General features: G+C 64.2%; 5 protein-coding genes across 24 annotated transcripts in view; 2 read left to right on the forward strand and 3 right to left on the reverse strand.

The window, feature by feature from the left end:
• MAPK8IP3 (mitogen-activated protein kinase 8 interacting protein 3) overlaps positions 1 to 4632 on the forward strand; it is a 47424-nt gene extending 42792 nt beyond the window's left edge. For all 7 annotated transcript variants that reach the window (XM_082431826.1, XM_082431827.1, XM_082431829.1 and 4 more), the window contains 12 exons: positions 75 to 257; positions 328 to 517; positions 632 to 751; positions 827 to 907; positions 990 to 1057; positions 1179 to 1327; positions 1708 to 1879; positions 1964 to 2077; positions 2272 to 2310; positions 2501 to 2680; positions 2790 to 2939; positions 3015 to 4632. In XM_082431826.1, the coding sequence (XP_082287952.1) occupies positions 75 to 257; positions 328 to 517; positions 632 to 751; positions 827 to 907; positions 990 to 1057; positions 1179 to 1327; positions 1708 to 1879; positions 1964 to 2077; positions 2272 to 2310; positions 2501 to 2680; positions 2790 to 2939; positions 3015 to 3136 (1568 nt within the window). In that variant the 3' untranslated portion in view covers positions 3137 to 4632. The remainder of the gene's footprint in view (positions 1 to 74; positions 258 to 327; positions 518 to 631; positions 752 to 826; positions 908 to 989; positions 1058 to 1178; positions 1328 to 1707; positions 1880 to 1963; positions 2078 to 2271; positions 2311 to 2500; positions 2681 to 2789; positions 2940 to 3014) is intronic.
• A 38-nt stretch (positions 4633 to 4670) lies between these two features.
• On the reverse strand, positions 4671 to 6172 carry NME3 (NME/NM23 nucleoside diphosphate kinase 3). 3 transcript variants are annotated; one of them, XM_082431880.1, is made up of 5 exons: positions 5853 to 6172; positions 5644 to 5774; positions 5379 to 5480; positions 5202 to 5314; positions 4671 to 5101 (listed from the first exon to the last, which is right to left on the reverse strand). In XM_082431880.1, the coding sequence occupies exons 1-5, from the start codon at positions 5896 to 5898 to the stop codon at positions 4984 to 4986; spliced, it is 510 nt and encodes a 169-aa protein (XP_082288006.1). In that variant the 5' UTR covers positions 5899 to 6172; the 3' UTR covers positions 4671 to 4983. The 3 variants fall into 3 exon arrangements, with proteins under 3 accessions (XP_082288006.1, XP_082288004.1, XP_082288005.1); XM_082431878.1 differs by having other exon boundaries at positions 5210 to 5314; positions 5853 to 6020; XM_082431879.1 differs by lacking the exon at positions 5379 to 5480 and having other exon boundaries at positions 5210 to 5314; positions 5853 to 6024.
• Positions 6173 to 6227: 55 nt separating this feature from the next.
• Positions 6228 to 7557, reverse strand: MRPS34 (mitochondrial ribosomal protein S34). 2 transcript variants are annotated; one of them, XM_082431875.1, is made up of 3 exons: positions 7178 to 7557; positions 6986 to 7028; positions 6228 to 6945 (listed from the first exon to the last, which is right to left on the reverse strand). In XM_082431875.1, exons 1-3 carry the CDS (start codon positions 7496 to 7498, stop codon positions 6605 to 6607), a joined length of 705 nt encoding a protein of 234 aa, XP_082288001.1. In that variant the 5' UTR covers positions 7499 to 7557; the 3' UTR covers positions 6228 to 6604. The 2 variants fall into 2 exon arrangements, with proteins under 2 accessions (XP_082288001.1, XP_082288000.1); XM_082431874.1 differs by having other exon boundaries at positions 6228 to 6897; positions 7178 to 7555.
• Positions 7558 to 7617: 60 nt separating this feature from the next.
• Positions 7618 to 11431, forward strand: EME2 (essential meiotic structure-specific endonuclease subunit 2). Its single transcript, XM_082431881.1, is given in 14 exon segments — positions 7618 to 7683; positions 7687 to 7858; positions 8059 to 8195; positions 8607 to 8687; positions 8691 to 8699; positions 9404 to 9508; positions 9512 to 9517; positions 9521 to 9561; positions 9673 to 9766; positions 9940 to 10055; positions 10232 to 10295; positions 10297 to 10422; positions 10509 to 10794; positions 11295 to 11431. Coding segments are annotated over 13 exon segments (1173 nt in total). The 5' UTR covers positions 7618 to 7632; the 3' UTR covers positions 10680 to 10794; positions 11295 to 11431.
• Positions 11257 to 17510, reverse strand: SPSB3 (splA/ryanodine receptor domain and SOCS box containing 3). 11 transcript variants are annotated; one of them, XM_082431856.1, is made up of 7 exons: positions 17390 to 17510; positions 15971 to 16108; positions 12939 to 13057; positions 12662 to 12849; positions 12480 to 12582; positions 12222 to 12402; positions 11257 to 12060 (listed from the first exon to the last, which is right to left on the reverse strand). In XM_082431856.1, exons 2-7 carry the CDS (start codon positions 16033 to 16035, stop codon positions 11547 to 11549), a joined length of 1170 nt encoding a protein of 389 aa, XP_082287982.1. In that variant the 5' UTR covers positions 16036 to 16108; positions 17390 to 17510; the 3' UTR covers positions 11257 to 11546. The 11 variants fall into 11 exon arrangements, with proteins under 11 accessions (XP_082287982.1, XP_082287978.1, XP_082287974.1 ...); XM_082431852.1 differs by having other exon boundaries at positions 12939 to 13108; XM_082431848.1 differs by having other exon boundaries at positions 12939 to 13113.
• Positions 17511 to 17626: the final 116 nt, after the last annotated feature.

The raw sequence follows: 17626 nt of genomic DNA on the forward strand, positions 1-17626 counted from the left end.
ACTGGAGCTCTGGGTAGGGTCCTGTCATGGGGGCTTCTCAGCGCGGGGTGACGGGGCTGTGACTCTCCCTCCAGCGGCCAGCGATGGCGACTACCCTCCGGGGGAGATCTTCCTGGACAGCGACGTGAACCCTGAGGACTCTAGTGCAGACGGCGTGCTGGCCGGCATCACCCTGGTGGGCTGTGCCACCCGCTGCAACGTGCCGCGCAGCAACTGCTCCTCCCGTGGGGACACCCCAGTGCTGGACAAGGGCCAGGGTGAGTCCTGGGCCTGAGCCCGGGCGGCCATCTTCTCTCACCCAGCCAAGCTCACCCCTCCCTTCCACAGGGGAGGTGGCTGCTGTCGCCAATGGGAAGGTCAACCCATCTCAGTCCACGGAGGAGGCCACGGAGGCCATGGAGGTGCCAGACTCTGGGCCCAGTGAGGCAGAGGCAGCTGTGGTGCGGCCTGGGCCCCTCACAGAGCACGTCTTCACCGACCCAGCCCCTGCCCCACCCCCCAGCGCCCAGCCTGACAGGTGGGCTCTCTCAGGTTGGGGCAGCAGGGGAGGAGCGGGGGCGGGGGGGGACTGGCAGAGGTGGGCAGGGACGGGCTTCCATGGGCTACCCTGGAGCTGCCATCCTCCCTGCAGTGAGAACGGGCTGGAGACAGACGTGAGCGGTGTGCAGCCTGAGCCGGAGCCCAGCGGGGACGCCATGGGGGCCAGCAGCAGTGCTGCACCCACCATGTGGCTGGGAGCCCAGAACGGCTGGTAGGCTGGACCTTGGGGGCCGGGGTGGAGAGGTTCCCCTGGGCGAGCCCCCACCCACCGTGCCTCCTCCCGCAGGCTCTACGTGCATTCGGCTGTGGCCAACTGGAAGAAGTGTCTGCACTCCATCAAGCTGAAGGACTCCGTGCTGAGCCTGGTGTGCGTGACCCCCGCCGGGGGCCGGGGTCGGGAGGGCCGAGGGCAGCCAGCCTGAGCACGGCTCACCGCCTTCCCATTGCAGGCACGTGAAAGGGCGAGTGCTGGTGGCTCTGGCCGATGGGACCCTGGCCATTTTCCACCGAGGTGAAGGTGAGGCCTGGCACGGTGGGTGGGGGAGCAGCATCTGACGTCCAGGAAGGGCGTGAACCACCCGCACCGTGATCAGAGGCAGCCTGGCCAGGCCTGAGCAGGGGTCGCGGGCTCTCTACAGACAGCCAGTGGGACCTGAGCAACTATCACCTGATGGACCTGGGCCACCCGCACCACTCCATCCGCTGCATGGCCGTCGTGTATGACCGCGTCTGGTGCGGCTACAAGAACAAGGTGCATGTCATCCAGCCCAAGACGATGCAGATTGAGGCAAGTGTAGGCTGGGGCTTCCACACACCTAATGGACTCTGGTGGGGGCTTCGTGGGGTCAAAGGAAATGCACTTAGGGAAGCAACTGGTTCATCCAAGGTCATGGGCCAAAAAAGGGCAGCTGGGCTGTGAATGCCCGTCTTTCTGGAGCCCACCTGCTGCTTCTCCCTGAAACAAGCAGATCGGCGTCTGAATGGGCCCTCCGCACTTCCCTCGGGCACTGCTGTGGGGTGGGGCTGGGGTGCTGGGGCTCCTTCTGGGAGCCAGGACCCAGGGAGCAAAGAGGCCCTAGAAAGGTGGCCATGAGCTGCTTCAGGGACTCTTGGCCATGGCAGCTTCAGGTCCCCCCACCCCGTTGACGGGCTGCCCTGACCCCACAGAAGTCGTTCGACGCCCACCCACGGCGGGAGAGCCAGGTACGGCAACTGGCGTGGATCGGCGACGGGGTGTGGGTGTCCATCCGCCTGGACTCCACGCTGCGGCTCTACCACGCCCACACCCACCAGCACCTGCAGGACGTGGATATCGAGCCCTACGTCAGCAAGATGCTGGGTGAGGGGCCACCCCAGCTGGGCATGTGGGGGCAGGAGGGTCCCCCGAGCCCGCCCCGCTGACCCGCCTCCCCCCCACCCCTAGGGACAGGCAAGCTGGGCTTCTCCTTCGTGCGCATCACAGCCCTGCTCATCGCGGGCAACCGCCTCTGGGTGGGCACCGGCAACGGAGTTGTCATCTCCATCCCGCTGACTGAGAGTGAGTGACCCACAGACATCTGTAGAGATGGCCTGGCTGCCACTCACAGGCGCATGTCAGGGTCCCAGGGGCGGGCACGCTCTGCCAGGACACAGGAGGACGCGGGCTGCCCTAGCTGCAGCCCTCCTCAGCCAGTCCCTCCTATGACCACTTCTCTCCTCTCTCTTCCATGCTCCGCCCCTCACCTCCCCCAGCTGTGGTCCTGCACCGAGGCCAGCTCCTGGGGCTCCGAGGTAAGTCCGGAGTGCCTGCCTCCTGCTCTCAGAAGGAAGCCCCCCACTGTGGACACCCTGGGGGCTGAGGCTGGCCTTGCCCCTCGGACTGGCTCTGGCACCAGGCAGGCCCCACCCTCTGCCCTTGGCTGCTGGAAAACTGGTCCTCCCAGTCAGCAGGTTCAGCCCCTCCGGGCCCCTCTCTCTCCAGCCAACAAGACGTCCCCCACATCTGGGGAGGGGACCCGCCCAGGAGGCATCATCCACGTGTACGGAGACGACAGCAGTGACAAATCAGCCAGCAGCTTCATCCCTTACTGCTCCATGGCCCAGGCTCAGCTCTGCTTCCACGGGCACCGTGACGCTGTCAAATTCTTTGTCTCCGTGCCAGGTGAGGGGCCGGGCCCCACTCCCTGCAGGGCTGCAGCCGCGGCATCCCTTCAGGAGCCTGTGTGGGGGGCTCCGGCTGCCCCACTGAGGTCCCTGTGCCCCGATGACAGGGAACGTGTTGGCCACTCTGAACGGCAGCGTGCTCGACAGCCCCTCCGAGAGCCCCGGGCCCACTGCCCCCACCGCAGATGCCGAGGCCCAGAAGCTGAAGAACGTGCTGGTGCTTAGCGGCGGTGAGGGCTACATCGACTTCCGCATCGGTGAGTGGGCGCCGCCGGGGCCCCAGGTGTCCCTGGACAGGGGTGGTCCCTTCACGGCAGCTGTGCTCTCTCTAGGCGACGGAGAAGACGATGAGCCCGAGGAGGGTGCAGGGGACGTGAGCCAGGTGAAGCCCCTGCTGTCCAAGGCCGAGCGCAGCCACATCATCGTGTGGCAGGTGTCCTATACCCCCGAGTGAGGCGGCGGCCGCCGCCACCCCGCCCTGCCTGATGCCACCTGCCACGTGTACATACAGCCCCGCCCACCTGCCCACCGCCCACCCAGGGGGCAGCCTGCCCGCAGGCAGCCAGGCGCCCGTCCACCCCACTTCTAGCCTCTCAACCTGCAGCTTTCACCTTTGGTCCGGGCCTCCCCATGAGCTGGCAGAGAGCATAGGGTCTGGCTGGGAGCGGGGAGTAGGGTGGCGTCCTGACCAGGGAGGGGCAGAGCCTCTCGGGACACCCTCTCCCCAGCAGCTCCTGGCTGGCACCCAGCCCAAAGCCCTCCAGGCCCGAGGGCACTTAAGGGCCAGAGCGAGGCAGAACCCCAGGGTGGGTCGGGCCAGGGAAGCCCCTACAGGTGGCTCCGAGCTCCACCCTGGGCTCCCCATTCCAGTCACTCATTCCCAGGATCTCTCCAGGGAGTCGAGCAGGGACTTCACCCCGCTGAGTCTTCCCACCCTGAGTCCACTTGCCTTTGGCTGCTGCCCATGGGAGTGGGGGTCCAACCCTCAGGGAGCTGGCCCAGTTGCTAGCCTTCCCTGGGCTCCCCCTCCCCCATCCCTGCTGCCCTGGGAACTGGCATGAAAGCACGTAACCAGGCTCCCTGGGGCAGCTGCCTGAGAAGACAGACACACACCCTCATCCCGCTCAAGCCCCGTGATCGTCCTGTGTGGCGGGCTCTCACTGGCCCTCACTGACCTGTGTCCTCCCCGACCCTGCTAGCTCTCCCTGGGCGAACACCCACCTTGTAGAAGCAGGCCTCTTGAATCCCATCCCTCCCGGAAGCCCCTAGGGTGGAATTTCTCAGGCTGCCAGGGCAGGCCCAAGCCTCAGGAAGAAGGGGAGGCCCCTGGTCTCTCCTGGGGTCAGTCCTTGGACGTAGGCTCAGCCTCAGGGTGACGGGGAAAGGTGTGCTCCAGGGCCTGCCTCCTGTGCAGTCTCCAAGGAGCCCAGCTCCCAAGACACGCTACTAAGTGCCTAGGGGTAAGCGGTGTGGCCTGCTCCCTTGAGGGCATCTGATGATACGCCACCAAGCAGAGGCCCAAGGGCTAAGGACAGGAGCCGCCTCCAGCCGGCTCTAGGCGATGGCGCCTGCCTGCTTTGAGGGGCACCGCCCTGGACTGCCAACTCCCCCACCTGCCCAGGCCTTATTCCTGTTCCTTGAGGCACCGATCAGGGCAGCCCCAGGTCCTGCTGCCCACCCACCTCCCACCAGAGAAGCACAGATCTTGGGCAGCCATCCCACGAGCCCAGCTGGCCACCGCTGCAGCCACCTGCAGCTACAGGCTTCTCCCCACCACCCTGCCACTCTCCACTGTGATGTACGTCAAGTCCCTTGTCTGTCCTCACAGGGCCTGAAGTGACTCGGGGGTTAGCCGGGTGGGTGCAACTGGGTGACACGATTCTCCTCAGGCTTTGGCCCTGCAAGTGAACCTACATATCTGCTCTGTAAGTAATAAATGTCTTAACATCATGCTTCTGTGTCCCTGGGCCCAAACCAACTCGAGCACAAAAATTTTCCTCAATTTATTATAAAAAGAAGTACTGGGACAAGCCAAGTACTAGGGTGGCACCCTGCCGCATTCCAGACGTGCTGTAAACGGGTGCAGGCTGGGCTGGGCCTCCTGAGAACCTCAGCCAGGACAGGAAGGCCTGTAGCAACCAGAGCTCCGCAGGCGTGCACCACCTGCCCTCCTGTGCCCCTGCCACAGGAAGGGTATTCTGAGCTCCTAGGAGTGGGGCCCACGTGTGTGCACACCTCCGGGGCCTGGAGAATGCGGAATCACCCACAGCCCACTGCAGACGGGCACATCTGCCCGACCGGCTACTCGTACAGCCAGTGCCCGGCGCTGTCCTCCCAGCACAGGAGCTCGTCCGCGCGGAACCAGAGCGCTATCTCGCGGCGGGCGCTCTCCACCGAGTCGCTGCCGTGAATCACGTTCCTGTGCGGGAGAGGCGCGCGTTGAGTGCAGGCCCGCAGCAGACAGAGCTCGGGCAGAGGGCCCCGCGCAGCCCAGTTCGGGGAATCGGAACCGGCCTTACTTGCCGACCTCGATGCAGAAATCGCCACGGATGGTGCCAGGCGCGGCGTCGGCCGGGTTCGTGGCCCCGATGAGCGCCCGCGAAGCGCGCACAACGTCCAGACCCTGCCACACCTGCAGACGGGGTCGGGGGTCAGCACGGGGTCAGCGCGCCGCCCTCCCGCCAGCCAGCACTCACCATGGCCACCACCGGCCCGGAACCCATGTACTTGACCAGGCGCCCGTAGAAAGGGCGCTCACGCAGCTCGGCGTAGTGCTGGCGCAGCAGCTCCTCCGAGGCCTGGGGAGGGAAGGGGAAGGGCCGCGTGCTCCTGGGACCCCCATCCCCCACGCGCGGGGACCCCGTCTCCCCCTGCACCCCACCCCGCCGCGCTCCCCACGCCCGGGGACCCCGCCCCCACCCCCCCGTCCCGCTCCCCACGCCTGGGGACCCCGGCCCTCACCAGCACCAGCTTCAGCGCCACCAGCTTGAAGCCCTTCCTCTCGAAGCGCCGAACGATCTCGCCCACGAGCCGCCGCTGCACGCCGTCGGGCTTCACGGCCAGGAAGGTGCGCTCGTGCACGCCGGTGTACGCTGCGGGGACCGCCGGGGTCGGGGCGCATCAGACCCGGCCGCACCCCCTACCCGCCCCGCCCAGCCCGCGCCGCTCACCCGCCGGGAAAAGGTTGGCGAAGATAGTCAGCACCAGGCAGATCATGATGGCGGCAGCAGGGCCCGAGCGGCTCGAGGGCCGGGGCGGGGGCGGCGCGCGGGCCGGGGCGGGGCCTGTGCTTAAAGCGGCCTGGTCGCCGGGCGCCGCCACCTCGGTGGACGCGGAGACGGGGTGCCTGTCGTTCAGGCCGACGCCGGAACTTTGCGGCCACGCCTGTGACTCCCGAATCCCCTCGGGTCTCCCCACCGCCGGGCGCCTGCGCGGCACTCCTCTCACCCCCCGGCCGTAAGCAGCAGTGTCAGCCTGCTCCTCCCCACAGCCCTGCCAAGAGCCCGCTTTGGTATCCCAAACTCAAAGAAGCCCCACATCCCAGGGCTGCTTCATGTGCCTTTATTCGCGTTCAGTTTCTACCTGGGTCCCGGCAGAGGCAACAGGTCATAGGGAGGGAAGGCAGCGTGGAAGTGACAGGAGCCAGCACCGGGGCTCCAAACCTGCGGGCCCTGCTGCTTCCGGCTTTCCCCCAGCAGCCACCTCCTGCGAGGCCCCCTCAGTCAGATCTGCGTGTTGGGGCAGCGGGAACAGAATAAAGACACAAGGTGCAAGGTCTGACCCCACCCTTTTCCAAGAAAATGTAGAACCTCAACAAGTCACGGGGAGGTAGGATCCAAGCTCCCAGGGGGCTGATTCAGGTGTAACTGAAAATGGTGGCCACTGGCTTGCACCCTGGCGGCAGCCTGTCCGCTCTGGCATTTTAGACTGCGGTGCCCTTGGTCTTTCTCTTCGACTCCTGGTTCTCAGGATAGTCCCATGGATCAATGCGTATCCTGTTCAGATTGAGCATGGGCTCCTCCGTGCTGGTGTCTCCATTTCTCTGTCGCTCTGCTAGAATCATTGCGCGGAGGAGCGGCGGGTAGGGCACAGTGCGCATTGTGTCCTCCGGCGCCGGCGTGAAAGCGGTGAAGGCCTCCTCCTCGTGCTTGGGCACCAGCCGCCAGTCGTGGTACATGACCTGTTCTATCTCCCGAGGCTCACTCTCCGTCTTTCCTGGGGAAAGAAGGACGAGGCTTCTTGCACACACGTTGGCGGAACAATCTGTTGCCGGCAGCCTCCCCACCGGGTTTGGACGCCTTACCTTTGAAGGTCAGGACGCCCCAGGCCTTCCCGTGGTCCAAGTTCTGCAAAGCAAGTGGGGAGGAGATCAGCTCAGAAAGCTCGCTTGCCCAGGGCTCGGGTGACAGGATATCCTGTCCCACAAAGTCGCGCGCAGGGGAGACAGTGGTGCCCCGCGGTGCCGGGAGCTGAGGGGTGGGCACCGTGCACGCACCTGCGCCGTGTAGTCGGGCCGGACCCGCGTGAGGCGCCAGTAGCACGGCTCGTCGTGCTGCCACAGCCAGGACTTGCGCGTGACAAGGCGGCCCAGGCCGAAGAGCGGGAGGCGGCCGAGCAACTGCAGGAGGCGGCTCTCGCGGCGCACGTCGGCCCAGGCTCGCGCGGGCAGCTTGCGGCCCAAGTGCGGCCGCGTCAGCGTCTCGTAGTCCAGGGCGTAGCGCTCCGAATCGCGCGGCCGCTCCCGCTGCTCGCGCAGGGCCCGCACGCGGCGGGCCAGCTCGGCGATCAGCCGCGGCCGCACCTTCTTCCGCGCCATGGCCGGGCAGCCTCCGCGCTCCGACCGGAAGATGCCACCGCGCGCCGCGGGGCGCGCCCGACGCCGGAAGCGGCCGGTGTCCCCCGCAAAGGCGTCCGGGCGCGGCCGGAAGGGGAGAAGAGGCCGGGCGGGCCATGGCGAGGGCTGGGTCTAGGACGCCCGGTGGCTCGCGCCGGGGCCGGGGATAGCTGCAGCCCCCGACCTGGGAGATCTCGGATTCGGACACCGAGGGCCCCGCAGGCGAGGAGGCCGCCGCCAGGGTCCGGGACCCGGCGGAGGAGCGCAGGGCGGCCGCCGAGGTGCTGCGGCATCTGCGGCCCGAGCAAGCCGTGCGGCGCCTGGCGGTGCTCGTGGACCCAGGTGCGGGCGGGCGCGGGCAGCGGCCCGGGGTGGGGAGCTCGGCCTTGGGGAGCTTGTTTATCTGCGCTCTGGGAGCCGGACGGGAATCAGTATGTTGGTAACACGCTGTGGAGGTTGTGGGGCTGCTGTCCCCACCCAAGTAGTGTCCTCTCGTGGGAGAAGGAAGCAGTGACAGCTGACTGTCCCTCTGCCCCATCCAGCCATTCTGGAAGATGCTGGTGCCGACATCCTGATGGAGGCTCTGGACGCCCTGGGCTATGAGTACCTCGTGGAGCCCGAGCGCCCTGCCTGGAGCCTCAGGTGGAGCAGAGTGAAGCCACACCCTTGCCCCTTCAGTGTGAGTGTCCTGGGTTTACGGAATGCAGCCCTGGGTTGGGTGTTTTATGTGACAAAGCTCTTTTGAGAGGCAGCTGCAGCAATTGTGTACGTTTTACCTACCAGTAAACTGAGAACGGGGAACGCTGAGTGAGTGATGCACAAGCCACTCTTGGTAAGTTGCGGGCTGAGATCCAGAGCCTGAACGCAACTGCTGCTGAGGGATGCTCCATTCCATCCAGGCTGTGGCCACAGGTGTTGCTGCCTGGCAGACCTGCGCTGCTTTTAGTCTCAGTAGAAGGTGGGACGCTAGGTTTCTGTAGAGCGGTCTGGGAAGAACCTGCGCAAGCCTCAGGACTCCTCGGGTGCCCAGGACATGGCCCGGGGTGCACGAGGCCAAGGGTGGGCAACAGTGCCCTGTATGTTCCCACAGGTGCCTCCTGAGGTGTGGGCTGCGGATGAGCAGGACCGGCTGCTGCTGCTGGAGCCTGAGGAGTTTCTGCAGGGCGTTGTCTAGCTGACCCAGGTGCGGGAGGGAGGGAGGAAGGAGTAATCCCTGACCGCAGATCGTGAGGGGCTGGGTTCCCTATTTTGGATGTTGTGGGTAAGATGGGGGAAGCCAGCTAGGCTCTTGGCCTGGGAGCAGGTGGGAGCCACGGCTGCTTCTTGAGGGTAGAAGCCAGGATAAGGAGGGTTCTCTTGAGAACTGAGTCAGAAATCAGGTGGTAAACTGCTGAGAGAGGGCCTGGGGACTAGGGCTGCAGGCTGGCTGTGCAGTCCACCTTGTGACACCCAACCGCTCAGCTGCCACCTGGCGGGAGAAATAGGGATTGCTCAGCTGATGTTTGCACCAGAGTGTCATTAGGTTAGACCCTCTGCCAGGTCCCAGAGTTCAAGGTTCTCCGTTTATCAAGCACCTGTGTATGTCAAGCAAATGCCAGGCTGGGGTGCAGAGGTGGACCAGGAATGGGGAGGAGGGTTCAGTCCAACTCTGCTAGGAGCCTGGGGTGTGCCCGGATTCTTTCATAGATCTTCTTGATCATGTGGGAGGCACGGAGCTGGTTTTCTAAAGAGAGCTGGTTGGGCGGAGGAGTCCACCCCTGTCTCCTCCCAGCACCGCGGAGTTGTTCTTGGGCTCACTCCCCTGCTTCCTGCAAACTGGCGGTTGCTGGTGGGCCCCGCCTGCCGCAGCCCCGAGGAACAGGTGTGGTAAACCTTCTTGGCTTGCAGACATGTGGCCCAACCTGTTCTGTGCCCTGGATCACTCCTGAGAGCCCTGCCTGCCTCCACCTGGCTGTCATTGGGCTGGATGTTTACCTGTGGTACCGGTTACCCTAACACCCTTAGCCAGCCTGCCTGGGATGGGAGAGTTCGGGCGAAAGGCAGGGGTGGCCCTGGGGGCTGGTGTCACAGCTAACCCTCTCCCTTGGGCGGGCTCTGGGGGCGGGAGGAGAACTCATGGAGGGTGGGGAGCCAGAGGGACGGTCACCTCTGCATAGGTCTTACCAGTCCAGCACCCAGGAGATATGGCAGCCAGAGCGTCCAGCGGTGGCTCGTGCCAAGGTGGCAGTTGGCTGGCCCGAGGTGGAGGAGGTGAGGACAGTTGGGTTGGGCCAGATGGTTGGCATGGGCTCTGGCCCTTGGGCTGCTCTCCGAGACCCAGCAGGGGCTGGTTTGGCACATGGGTGGCAAGTGGGGTTGGTCGCAGCTGGGTGTCCCCCATGGGAACCCTCTGACCCACACCCACGGGCTCATCTCCTTCTCAGGCCCTGGTGCTCCTGCAGCTCTGGGCAAACGTGGATGTGCTGTTGATGGCCTCCTGGCAGGAGCTGAGTCAGCATGTGTGTGCCTTCACCAAGGCCCTCACCCAGCGTCCCTTCAAGTGTGTGACCCTCACCCTGCTGGGGGCTGCAGCGGGAGGGGTGGGAGTGCCGGGCGGGGTGGCACCTCTCTGGCCTCTAGAGCAGAGGGGGCTGAGGGTTTTGTTGAGCTGGGGGCAGGGCGTTCAGGAGAGGTGATGAAGAGTCTAGGCACTTCCCTGCATCCTCCCCTTCCCAGGCAGTCCAGGGAGTCTGGGGCCTTTTCCTTCTGCACCACCGGGCGCTGGGCAGCAGCCGAGAATAGTGGCAAGAGATGGCACCGGCCTGCGGGGGGCCTGGTGGCAGCAGATCAGGCAGTTCAACTGCGTCAGCCCGGCTGTGGCCAATGCTGTTGTTGCTGCCTTCCCCTCCCCCTGCCTTCTGCAACAGGTGGGCCCCCCGCCCCCTAGCCAGACTCCCAGATATGGAGGCCAGGTCCCCGAGGCCTGCCCCGCCCATCCCTGTGCCTGCCCTAGGTGTACGTGGCCTGTGGCATGGAGCAGGAGCGCCTAGCCCTCCTGGCTGACCTCCCTGTGAAGATGGGCGAGGATGTGCAGCCCCACAGGGTGGGACCTGACCTCTCCCGCCACATCTGCCTCTTCCTGACGACCACCAACCCCAACCTCCTGCTGGACTTGGGCTCCTGACCATGCCTGTGGTACCAGATGGGCCCTTCTCCCACCTACTGGCAGGACTGAATGCAGCCCACCCAGGGAACAGACTAGAAACCACGAGCGGTGGTGTGCGGGAGCAAGACACCCAGTACGACCTGCACCGGGGCTCTCAGGCAGGTCTGACTCCAAGATGGCGCAGGAGGGGCAGCAGAGAAAGTTCTTGCATAACTGGGATGGGCAGAAGAGGAAATTCTCTCCAGGAGATACCAAGCCGGCTGGAAGGTCTGGAGAAGATGGGGGCAGGGCTCATATGCCCTGGGCCCTGTACACACTGGCAGAGGGGCTGCTAGCCAGCTAGGACAGGCAGGAAGGGCTGGGCAGCGCCTCAGGGCCCCACAGGGCAAACGCCGGTCACCTGGAGGCTGCGGGGGCAGGGGAGGCGGGCACCTTCAGAAAGGAGAAGCATTAAGACAAGGTCTTGAGGGAGAAAAAAGAACCAGGCCGTCACTCCTCAAGGGTGCTGTGACCCCCCCCAGCAGGAGAAAAGCTGTGGACACCTGTCAGCCCCAGGCCTCGGTCCGACCCCTTTCGTTCCATAGGTATGTAAGCATCAGATGTAAACTCTAAGTTTATTACGGTCGTTTTCAGCCTCAGACGAGAGGAACAGCAGCTGACAACATGCAAAGCAAGTTAAGAAAAACCCAAGGCCGGCGGCGACAGCAGGAAGAGCCGACCTCTCACAAAGCCGTCCTCCTCACAGGCAGCAGACGAGTCTCCCAGGCCTGCAGCCTGAGTCTAGACATGCTGGGGCAGCAGCTCCCCAGAGACTCTGAGAAGGAAAGTGGCTGCTCCCACACCCGGCACAGGAAGCAGACCGACTAGGAAGTCCGGGTCTCCGGATCACAGGGATAACGGCCCCGGAGCCCCTGTAGCAAGGCCTCTCCCAGCCGGGTGGCGGGGGGCAGCCGAGACAAACCTTGGTTCACTCCTCCCTCTCCTGTTGCCCTGGAGGGTGGTCCAAAGGGAGAAACAGAAAACGCCATCCCAGCTGTAGAAGGCAGTTTTCACTGGGAAACAAGCTAGGTCCTTCGGCAGCGCTTCCTCTGGCAGCGCCGGGTCTCGGGGCTGCTGGGATTGGCTGTGGGCGAGGGTGCGGGGGGCTTGCGGTGGCCGCAGCTCATGCTCAGGACCCAGCCCAGCTTGTGGTGCAGCACCTGCTTGAGGCCGGGCGGCAGGGGCAGGCCCTCGAGCGTATCCCCAGAGTCGGGCCGCAGCTGGCGCAGGCGGTAGCAGCACAGGTACTGCAGGGAGGTGATGCTGGCACAGGAGCGGATCACCTTCATGCTGCTCTTGGCCGCCGTGGAGCACACCATCGGGTAGAACCTCTTGTTCTGCAGCTTGGTGGCTGCCACTCCTGGGGATGGGGAGGTGGCACAGCCTGAACCCTAAGCTCAGGCTCTCCTAAGGGGACGAAGGATGCTGGGATTTCCACCTACCCGCCGCCCTTGCCCGGTTCTGGGGACCCTGGGACCTCAGGCTTCTGCAAGGATGGCCTTTCAGGGCCCTCAGCCTCACCAGGAGCTCAGTGGCAGCCACGCTCTGCGGGCACATGTCAGAGTCACGCCCTCACCTATGCACTTCCTGTTCTTAAAAAAGGTCAGCGTCCCATGCCAGGTGTCCAGGTGCACGCCAATGATGGAGCCCTGGCCGAACCGGGAGGAGAAGCTCGTCTTGTCGCCCTTGTGGTGGAGGAGGCCTGGGGGCAGCAGGGTCGGGGTGAGCCCTGCAGCCTCGGGGCTCCCCAGCCCTGCCCACCCTGGGGACCCCACGCACCCGTGTAGGAGAGGCCCCAGCTGTCCTCGTCCCGGCCGAGCAGGCTGCAGAACGTGTGGTGGTACTTGTCCAGGTCCACGTCCGATGTCCCGATGCCCACCATCTGGGAACAGCGGGACTGGCAGAGGGGGCTGGGGACCAAGGTGCCCGGCACCCCTCCCCCCACCCTGCCGGCCACTTACCATGTCAGTGCCGTAGACAGGCGAGGTCATCTTGATCTCCCAGAAGTGCTGGCCCTCCCCCAGCTCCTTGGTGCCCCGGATGGCCGCTGTGCCACAGCTGTACTCCATGTGGAAGTTGACCTTCCGGTTGTCACAGCTCAGCAGGGTGGCTGAGGACTTATTCAGGTCATCCCAGACCCAGTCAAAATCTGCGAGAGAAGAGGCCCAGGCTCGGCAGGCTCCCCCCCGCCACCCTGGCCAGGAGGTCCACCCACCCGTCGCAGGCCCTCACACTCACACTCGTCCTCCTCCCCGCAGCGGCAGTCCCTGCCCCGGTGGGCAGCGTGCAGGCTGCCGCAGAAGGCCTCACTCTGACTGTCACAGTCGCAGAAGGACTCCCCGGTCACAGGCACAGCGCTGGGTATGGATGACGGCAGAGATGCATACTCGGGGTCGGAATCTGAGTCGCTGTGCTGAGGGGAAAGGGCCAGCTGTTCCCGCCTCCTGCCCTCCGCCGGCCCAACCGACCCCTTCCCCCACCTGCCCTGCCACCCACCCCAGGCCCACGGGTGAACGGCCGGACGCCCCAAGGAAGGGATCTGGGGCTTTGGCCTCAAAGGGCCTCCTCAGGTCTCAAGGGCTCAGCCAGACAGCCACAGTGACCCTGGACACCTCTTCTGGCTCAGGAGCTGCAAGGGGGCCTCCTTGCCAAAGGCCTACCACGCCGGTGGCTTCCTGGGAGTGGAGTAGAGAGCCCCGGAGGCCCAGCCACTAATAAGCCGCAAGACGGGGCTGCATGCTTAGCCATCGTCATTGTCCAGAGAACATCTAGATTGTGATAAACGGGAGCATGACAGCAAAGTCCACTGCTGACCTAATGAAGGCAGCTGGTCTCCCCGTGGCAGCAGCTGGGCTCCAGGGGAGCCGATGGCCGTGGCAGGGCCTGCACACCTGTCTCAGGCCGTGGCCCCCTTGTCCGTGCAAGGGTGTGCTCTCAACCCCCATCACAGGACCCTGACGAGCGAGCCCCGTGGTCTCAGGCTGCAGCAGGAAAACATTCAGTTGGGCCTTGGCCCTCTGCATGTGGCTCTCAGTCCTCACAGAACGGACTCCAAGCCTTGAGGGCCTGATCTTGGCCCAGGGGCCAGACACCAAGGCTGAGCTGGTCTGGTTCCGGGGACCAGTTGACCCACAGACCCTCCTGGAGTCCAGCGAGGGTGCCTCTGTACACCTTGTTCCTGTTCTGGAGCCACGTGGGCCCCTCAAGACACCCACCCAGGCTCTGACATCTGGCCGACCAGTGAGGGCCTGGGGGTCTCAGGTCCCAGGGGTGCAGGCAGCCTCTGCATGCCTGCTCTCCGAGCCCTCCCAGCTTCGTCTGGGGTCCTGGTGCGGCTCTGGCCTCCACCCTCACTCTCCTGGCCTCTGGGTGCTCCCTCTGGCCCCCCTGAAATGCCCTCCACACAGCGGTCTGGGTGACCTGTTCAGACCTGGGAATCCTGCTGCCTTGAGAACAAAGCCCACAGACTTACTCTCATCAGAGAACATAAGACCCCCTCCCTGCCCAGCCTCCTCCTCTGCCCTGTCCACCCCTGTCCCCATGGGGCAGGGGTGGGGGTCTGTTTGCCCCTGGATGGCTTTCAGATACCACTTCAAAGAGGCTCTTCCAGCCTCTCACACTGCGTCCTCTTCCTTCTCCTCTTCCCTTCTCGTAGGCTTCCCTGCCGCTCTCCTGGGTCCTGCTCACCTGCCTCCTCCCACCGGAACTGAGTTTCTTTGTTATTACACTCAGCCCCAAGTGCCACACAGGAGCTCTGGGAACCGATGGCAGAGACAGCTCAGGGAGCAAGGAGGTGGAGCCCCAGTTGGAGACAGACAGCAGCAAGGGCAGTGGCAGCAGGCCCAAAGCACCCTGCTCGCGGGGAAGAGCAATCCCCCACAAGTCAAGGCAGGCCCACCGCTGCCAGAGAAGACAATCCCTTCCCACTGAGTCAGGAGCCAGGGGCACAGACCTGAGCACTGCTGGCCCCGGGGGTCACACTGCTTGGCACCCAGCACACAACCCCCTGTGCAGAGGGCAGACCCGGCCCCACCGCAAGCTGTAAGGAGAGCTTAGAGTAGCGAAGACAGGGACATGTGTGTTCCGCCTTCAAAGGTGCTGGGGTGACACGCTCTCTCCATCCACACATGCACACAAGTACTCCAGGCCCATCAGGTGACCGGATGAGCCACAGGTGCGTATCAGACACCGCACCCCCAGCCCCTGGACGCCTCCCACATCCCACAGCGATGAGCCAGAGAGGCAGGGACAGACAGGAGAAAAGACTGCTCCAGGCCACGTGGTCAGTGGAAGCTGGAGGTTGGACAGGAATGCAGGCCGGGGCCTTTCGCTGGCCTGGGCAGGGAGCTAAGGGAGGCCCCAGGAAGGGGACCCAGGATGTTGCCTCCAATTCTGCCCCAAGCCCTGGTGCTTCCACGGGACTCAGCTGCCCTCACTGAGGGCTGGGGGAGGATAGGCACCTGTCCCCACCCAGACACCTGGCTGAGCCAGGGCACCCAGGCAGGGTGGCTGTGACAGAGTAGAACCAAGTCACCCGAAGATCACCCTGAAAACAACAGAGGTGACTCAGGGCAGAGCCAAAGCCCAGCTCTGGTCTGAGAAGTTCAGGAAACTGACTTGTGAAGCCCTCCCCACATGCCCCCCATGGCAGGCACAGAGGCCACACAGCCCCGCCACCCCTCCCCTGTGGCGGGAGTCAGCGTGGTGAGGCTCTGGTTGCAAACCCCTCAGGTCCATCAGGAACCTGCACTGCAGACAGACAGCTGAGCCGCCCTCCTCACGGCCTCTGTGTTCCTGGGCCTCGCAGAGCTCAGGGTCCTGAGCACAGGAAGGCTCAGGAATGTTGGTCTTTAAAGATCAAAATTCTTTTTTTAGATGCATATACACAAACGTTGAGTACAGACTTCAACAGGCAGAGAAAACGTCCAGAAGGTTGCACACAGAGGTAACAATAGCTACCCTTGAAAAGCAGTTGGGTAAATGGAATGGAGAAGTTTTAGTTAAATGAACTGACCAAAGTACCCACTGACACCCTCTTCAAAGAAAAAAGTCTACAGAGGAACGTAGTATATGCCTTGAGGTCCTGCCACCCAGGGCCACGTGTGTCCTTAACCAGTGTGAAGAGCCTGGGGGAGCAGAAGCAGAGCGCACGCAGGGGACGGTCTGCTAAGGCTGGCCCTGTTTTCTGCCCTCAGAGGCATCTTTCTCTTTCAGTCTCAGTTCAGGCAATGTTTAGTCCAGCCATGACCACCTCACCCACTGGAACCTACCTGCCCATCAGAGTCGTAGCCCCAGTTGGTGGACCCTGCCAGAGCCACGGCCCGGGCATCCACATCTCGGCGAGCTGCGCTCAGGACAAAATGCCATGCTCTGCTGCTCCGTGGGCGCCTGGCCATGGTGGGCAGGATCTGGAAGAAAGCACAAGGTCTGAGCAGAGAAAGACATATGACACACCGGTAGGTCCCCCAGCACCCCCTGCACTTGGCCCCCAGACTGTGCCAGCCCACCCAGGGTCCAGAACTCTCCTCACAAGCTCATACCTCACTCCAGTGTCCGAGTACCTTGATGAAACCCAGGTAGAGAGTGTGGAATGCCATCCTGACATCCATGACTCTCAAATGCCTAGCTCAGCCCCTCTCCGAGCTCGGCCTCAGGAATGCAAGTGTCCCTCCTGCACATCCCTCAAGCATCTCAAACCTTGCCTGCCCCTCCTCCATTCTCCATTTTGACAAACGGCATTTCTAGCCTCCGAATTCCTCATGCCAGACACACAGCAGTCATCCCCAACACTTCTTTCCTCCCTCCCACCATGGCCTCACAGCCCTCCGCGCCCCACACCATCTCCGAAACATGTCTTGAATCCCTCTCCACCCCTGCTGCCACCTTGCCTGCCCCACCCGCACACAACTCGTCTTCGCTCTGGCTCCTCCCACTTCATTCACTACAACCGAGCTTTTTTTGAAATACAAATCTTAAAATTTTAAATTAACGAGTTTTTAACTTTTCAGGGCTTGCCACTGTTCTTCCAATAAAATGCAATATCTTACAAAGCCTACAAGTTCCGGCCCTGTTCCGGCTGGTAGCTCTTTCCAGCCCTTCGCCCACAACGCTTTCCCCTCCCCTCTTTGGCTCTCAACTTCCATGCCCGACTTACAGTAATAAGTCGCCCTCTGTGATCGTCTACTTCCCGGCTCTGCCCTGGTCTGAAATCCCCAGGAAGGCCCTGCCACGACCCCGAGGGGCGGCAGTGAATGGGCGCAGGCAGAGCTTTTGAGGGATAGGAGCCCGTCTGCAGACCAGGGTTGGTTACTGGAACCGGCCAGAGTGGGCCCGGCCTACTCCTCGCCCGCCACCGCCGCAGCAACAGTAAGCGCCAGGCCGTGCACGCGCAATGCACGGCCCCGAGACTGACCCCGCTGCAGTAGGGGTCGCTTCCCCATCAGGCATCGCACTGTCTCAGGATCGGTGGGGTTGCGGGGTTCCTCCCGCCCGCCGCCCCGCCCGGCCTGCGGCGCGGCGCCTCGCCAGCCTCGCCCGGCCCTGCCGCCGCCGATGCCGCCGCAGGAACAAAGGCGCGCCGGCCCCGCCGCCCGCAGCTCCGAAAGGTCGGCGGGCGCGGCGGGGTCGAGCCGGGCGGGGCGGCCGGGCCCGGGAGACCCGGGGAGGCGCGGACGCGCCCAGCCGCTCACCTGCAGCCGCTCTGCGCCGCCGCGCTCAGCCCGGCCTGCCGTGCCCTACTTTCCGCTCCCGAGCGAGACGTAAACAATCCCCTCCCTCGCGGCCCGCCCCCTGCGCGGCATTGGCCCCGCAGCGCGCGCGGCCCGGGGCTACGGGTGAGGGGCGGTCCTCTCGGCACACGCCTCTTCCTGAGAGGCTGCTGGATCTGTCAATCCTGATCCGACGTCCCCATTGGCCACATCTCAAGC

The sequence above is a fragment of the Balaenoptera physalus genome (assembly GCF_965194825.1).
Source record: "Balaenoptera physalus genome assembly, chromosome: 16".
Taxonomy (NCBI): domain Eukaryota; kingdom Metazoa; phylum Chordata; class Mammalia; order Artiodactyla; family Balaenopteridae; genus Balaenoptera; species Balaenoptera physalus.

Excerpts from the sequence above, each read along its gene's own strand:
- NME3 (XM_082431878.1), bottom strand. The coding sequence starts at position 5,898 with ATGATCTGCCTGGTGCTGACTATCTTCGCCAACCTTTTCCCGGCGG. Across the intron at positions 5,481-5,643 it reads TGGCGCTGAAGCTGGTGCTG|GCCTCGGAGGAGCTGCTGCG; the intron begins GTGAGGGCCGGG and ends TTCCCTCCCCAG. Across the intron at positions 5,102-5,209 it reads GTGGCGATTTCTGCATCGAG|GAACGTGATTCACGGCAGCG; the intron begins GTCGGCAAGTAA and ends TCTCCCGCACAG.
- MRPS34 (XM_082431875.1), bottom strand. The coding sequence starts at position 7,498 with ATGGCGCGGAAGAAGGTGCGGCCGCGGCTGATCGCCGAGCTGGCCCGC. Across the intron at positions 7,029-7,177 it reads GGCCCGACTACACGGCGCAG|AACTTGGACCACGGGAAGGC; the intron begins GTGCGTGCACGG and ends CTTGCTTTGCAG. Across the intron at positions 6,946-6,985 it reads GGGCGTCCTGACCTTCAAAG|ATTGTTCCGCCAACGTGTGT; the intron begins GTAAGGCGTCCA and ends TGCCGGCAACAG.
- SPSB3 (XM_082431848.1), bottom strand. The coding sequence starts at position 16,096 with ATGGCCAGGCGCCCACGGAGCAGCAGAGCATGGCATTTTGTCCTGAGC. Across the intron at positions 12,850-12,938 it reads CTGCGGGGAGGAGGACGAGT|ATTTTGACTGGGTCTGGGAT; the intron begins GTGAGTGTGAGG and ends CTTCTCTCGCAG. Across the intron at positions 12,061-12,221 it reads TGGCTGCCACTGAGCTCCTG|GAGTGGCAGCCACCAAGCTG; the intron begins GTGAGGCTGAGG and ends CCCCATCCCCAG.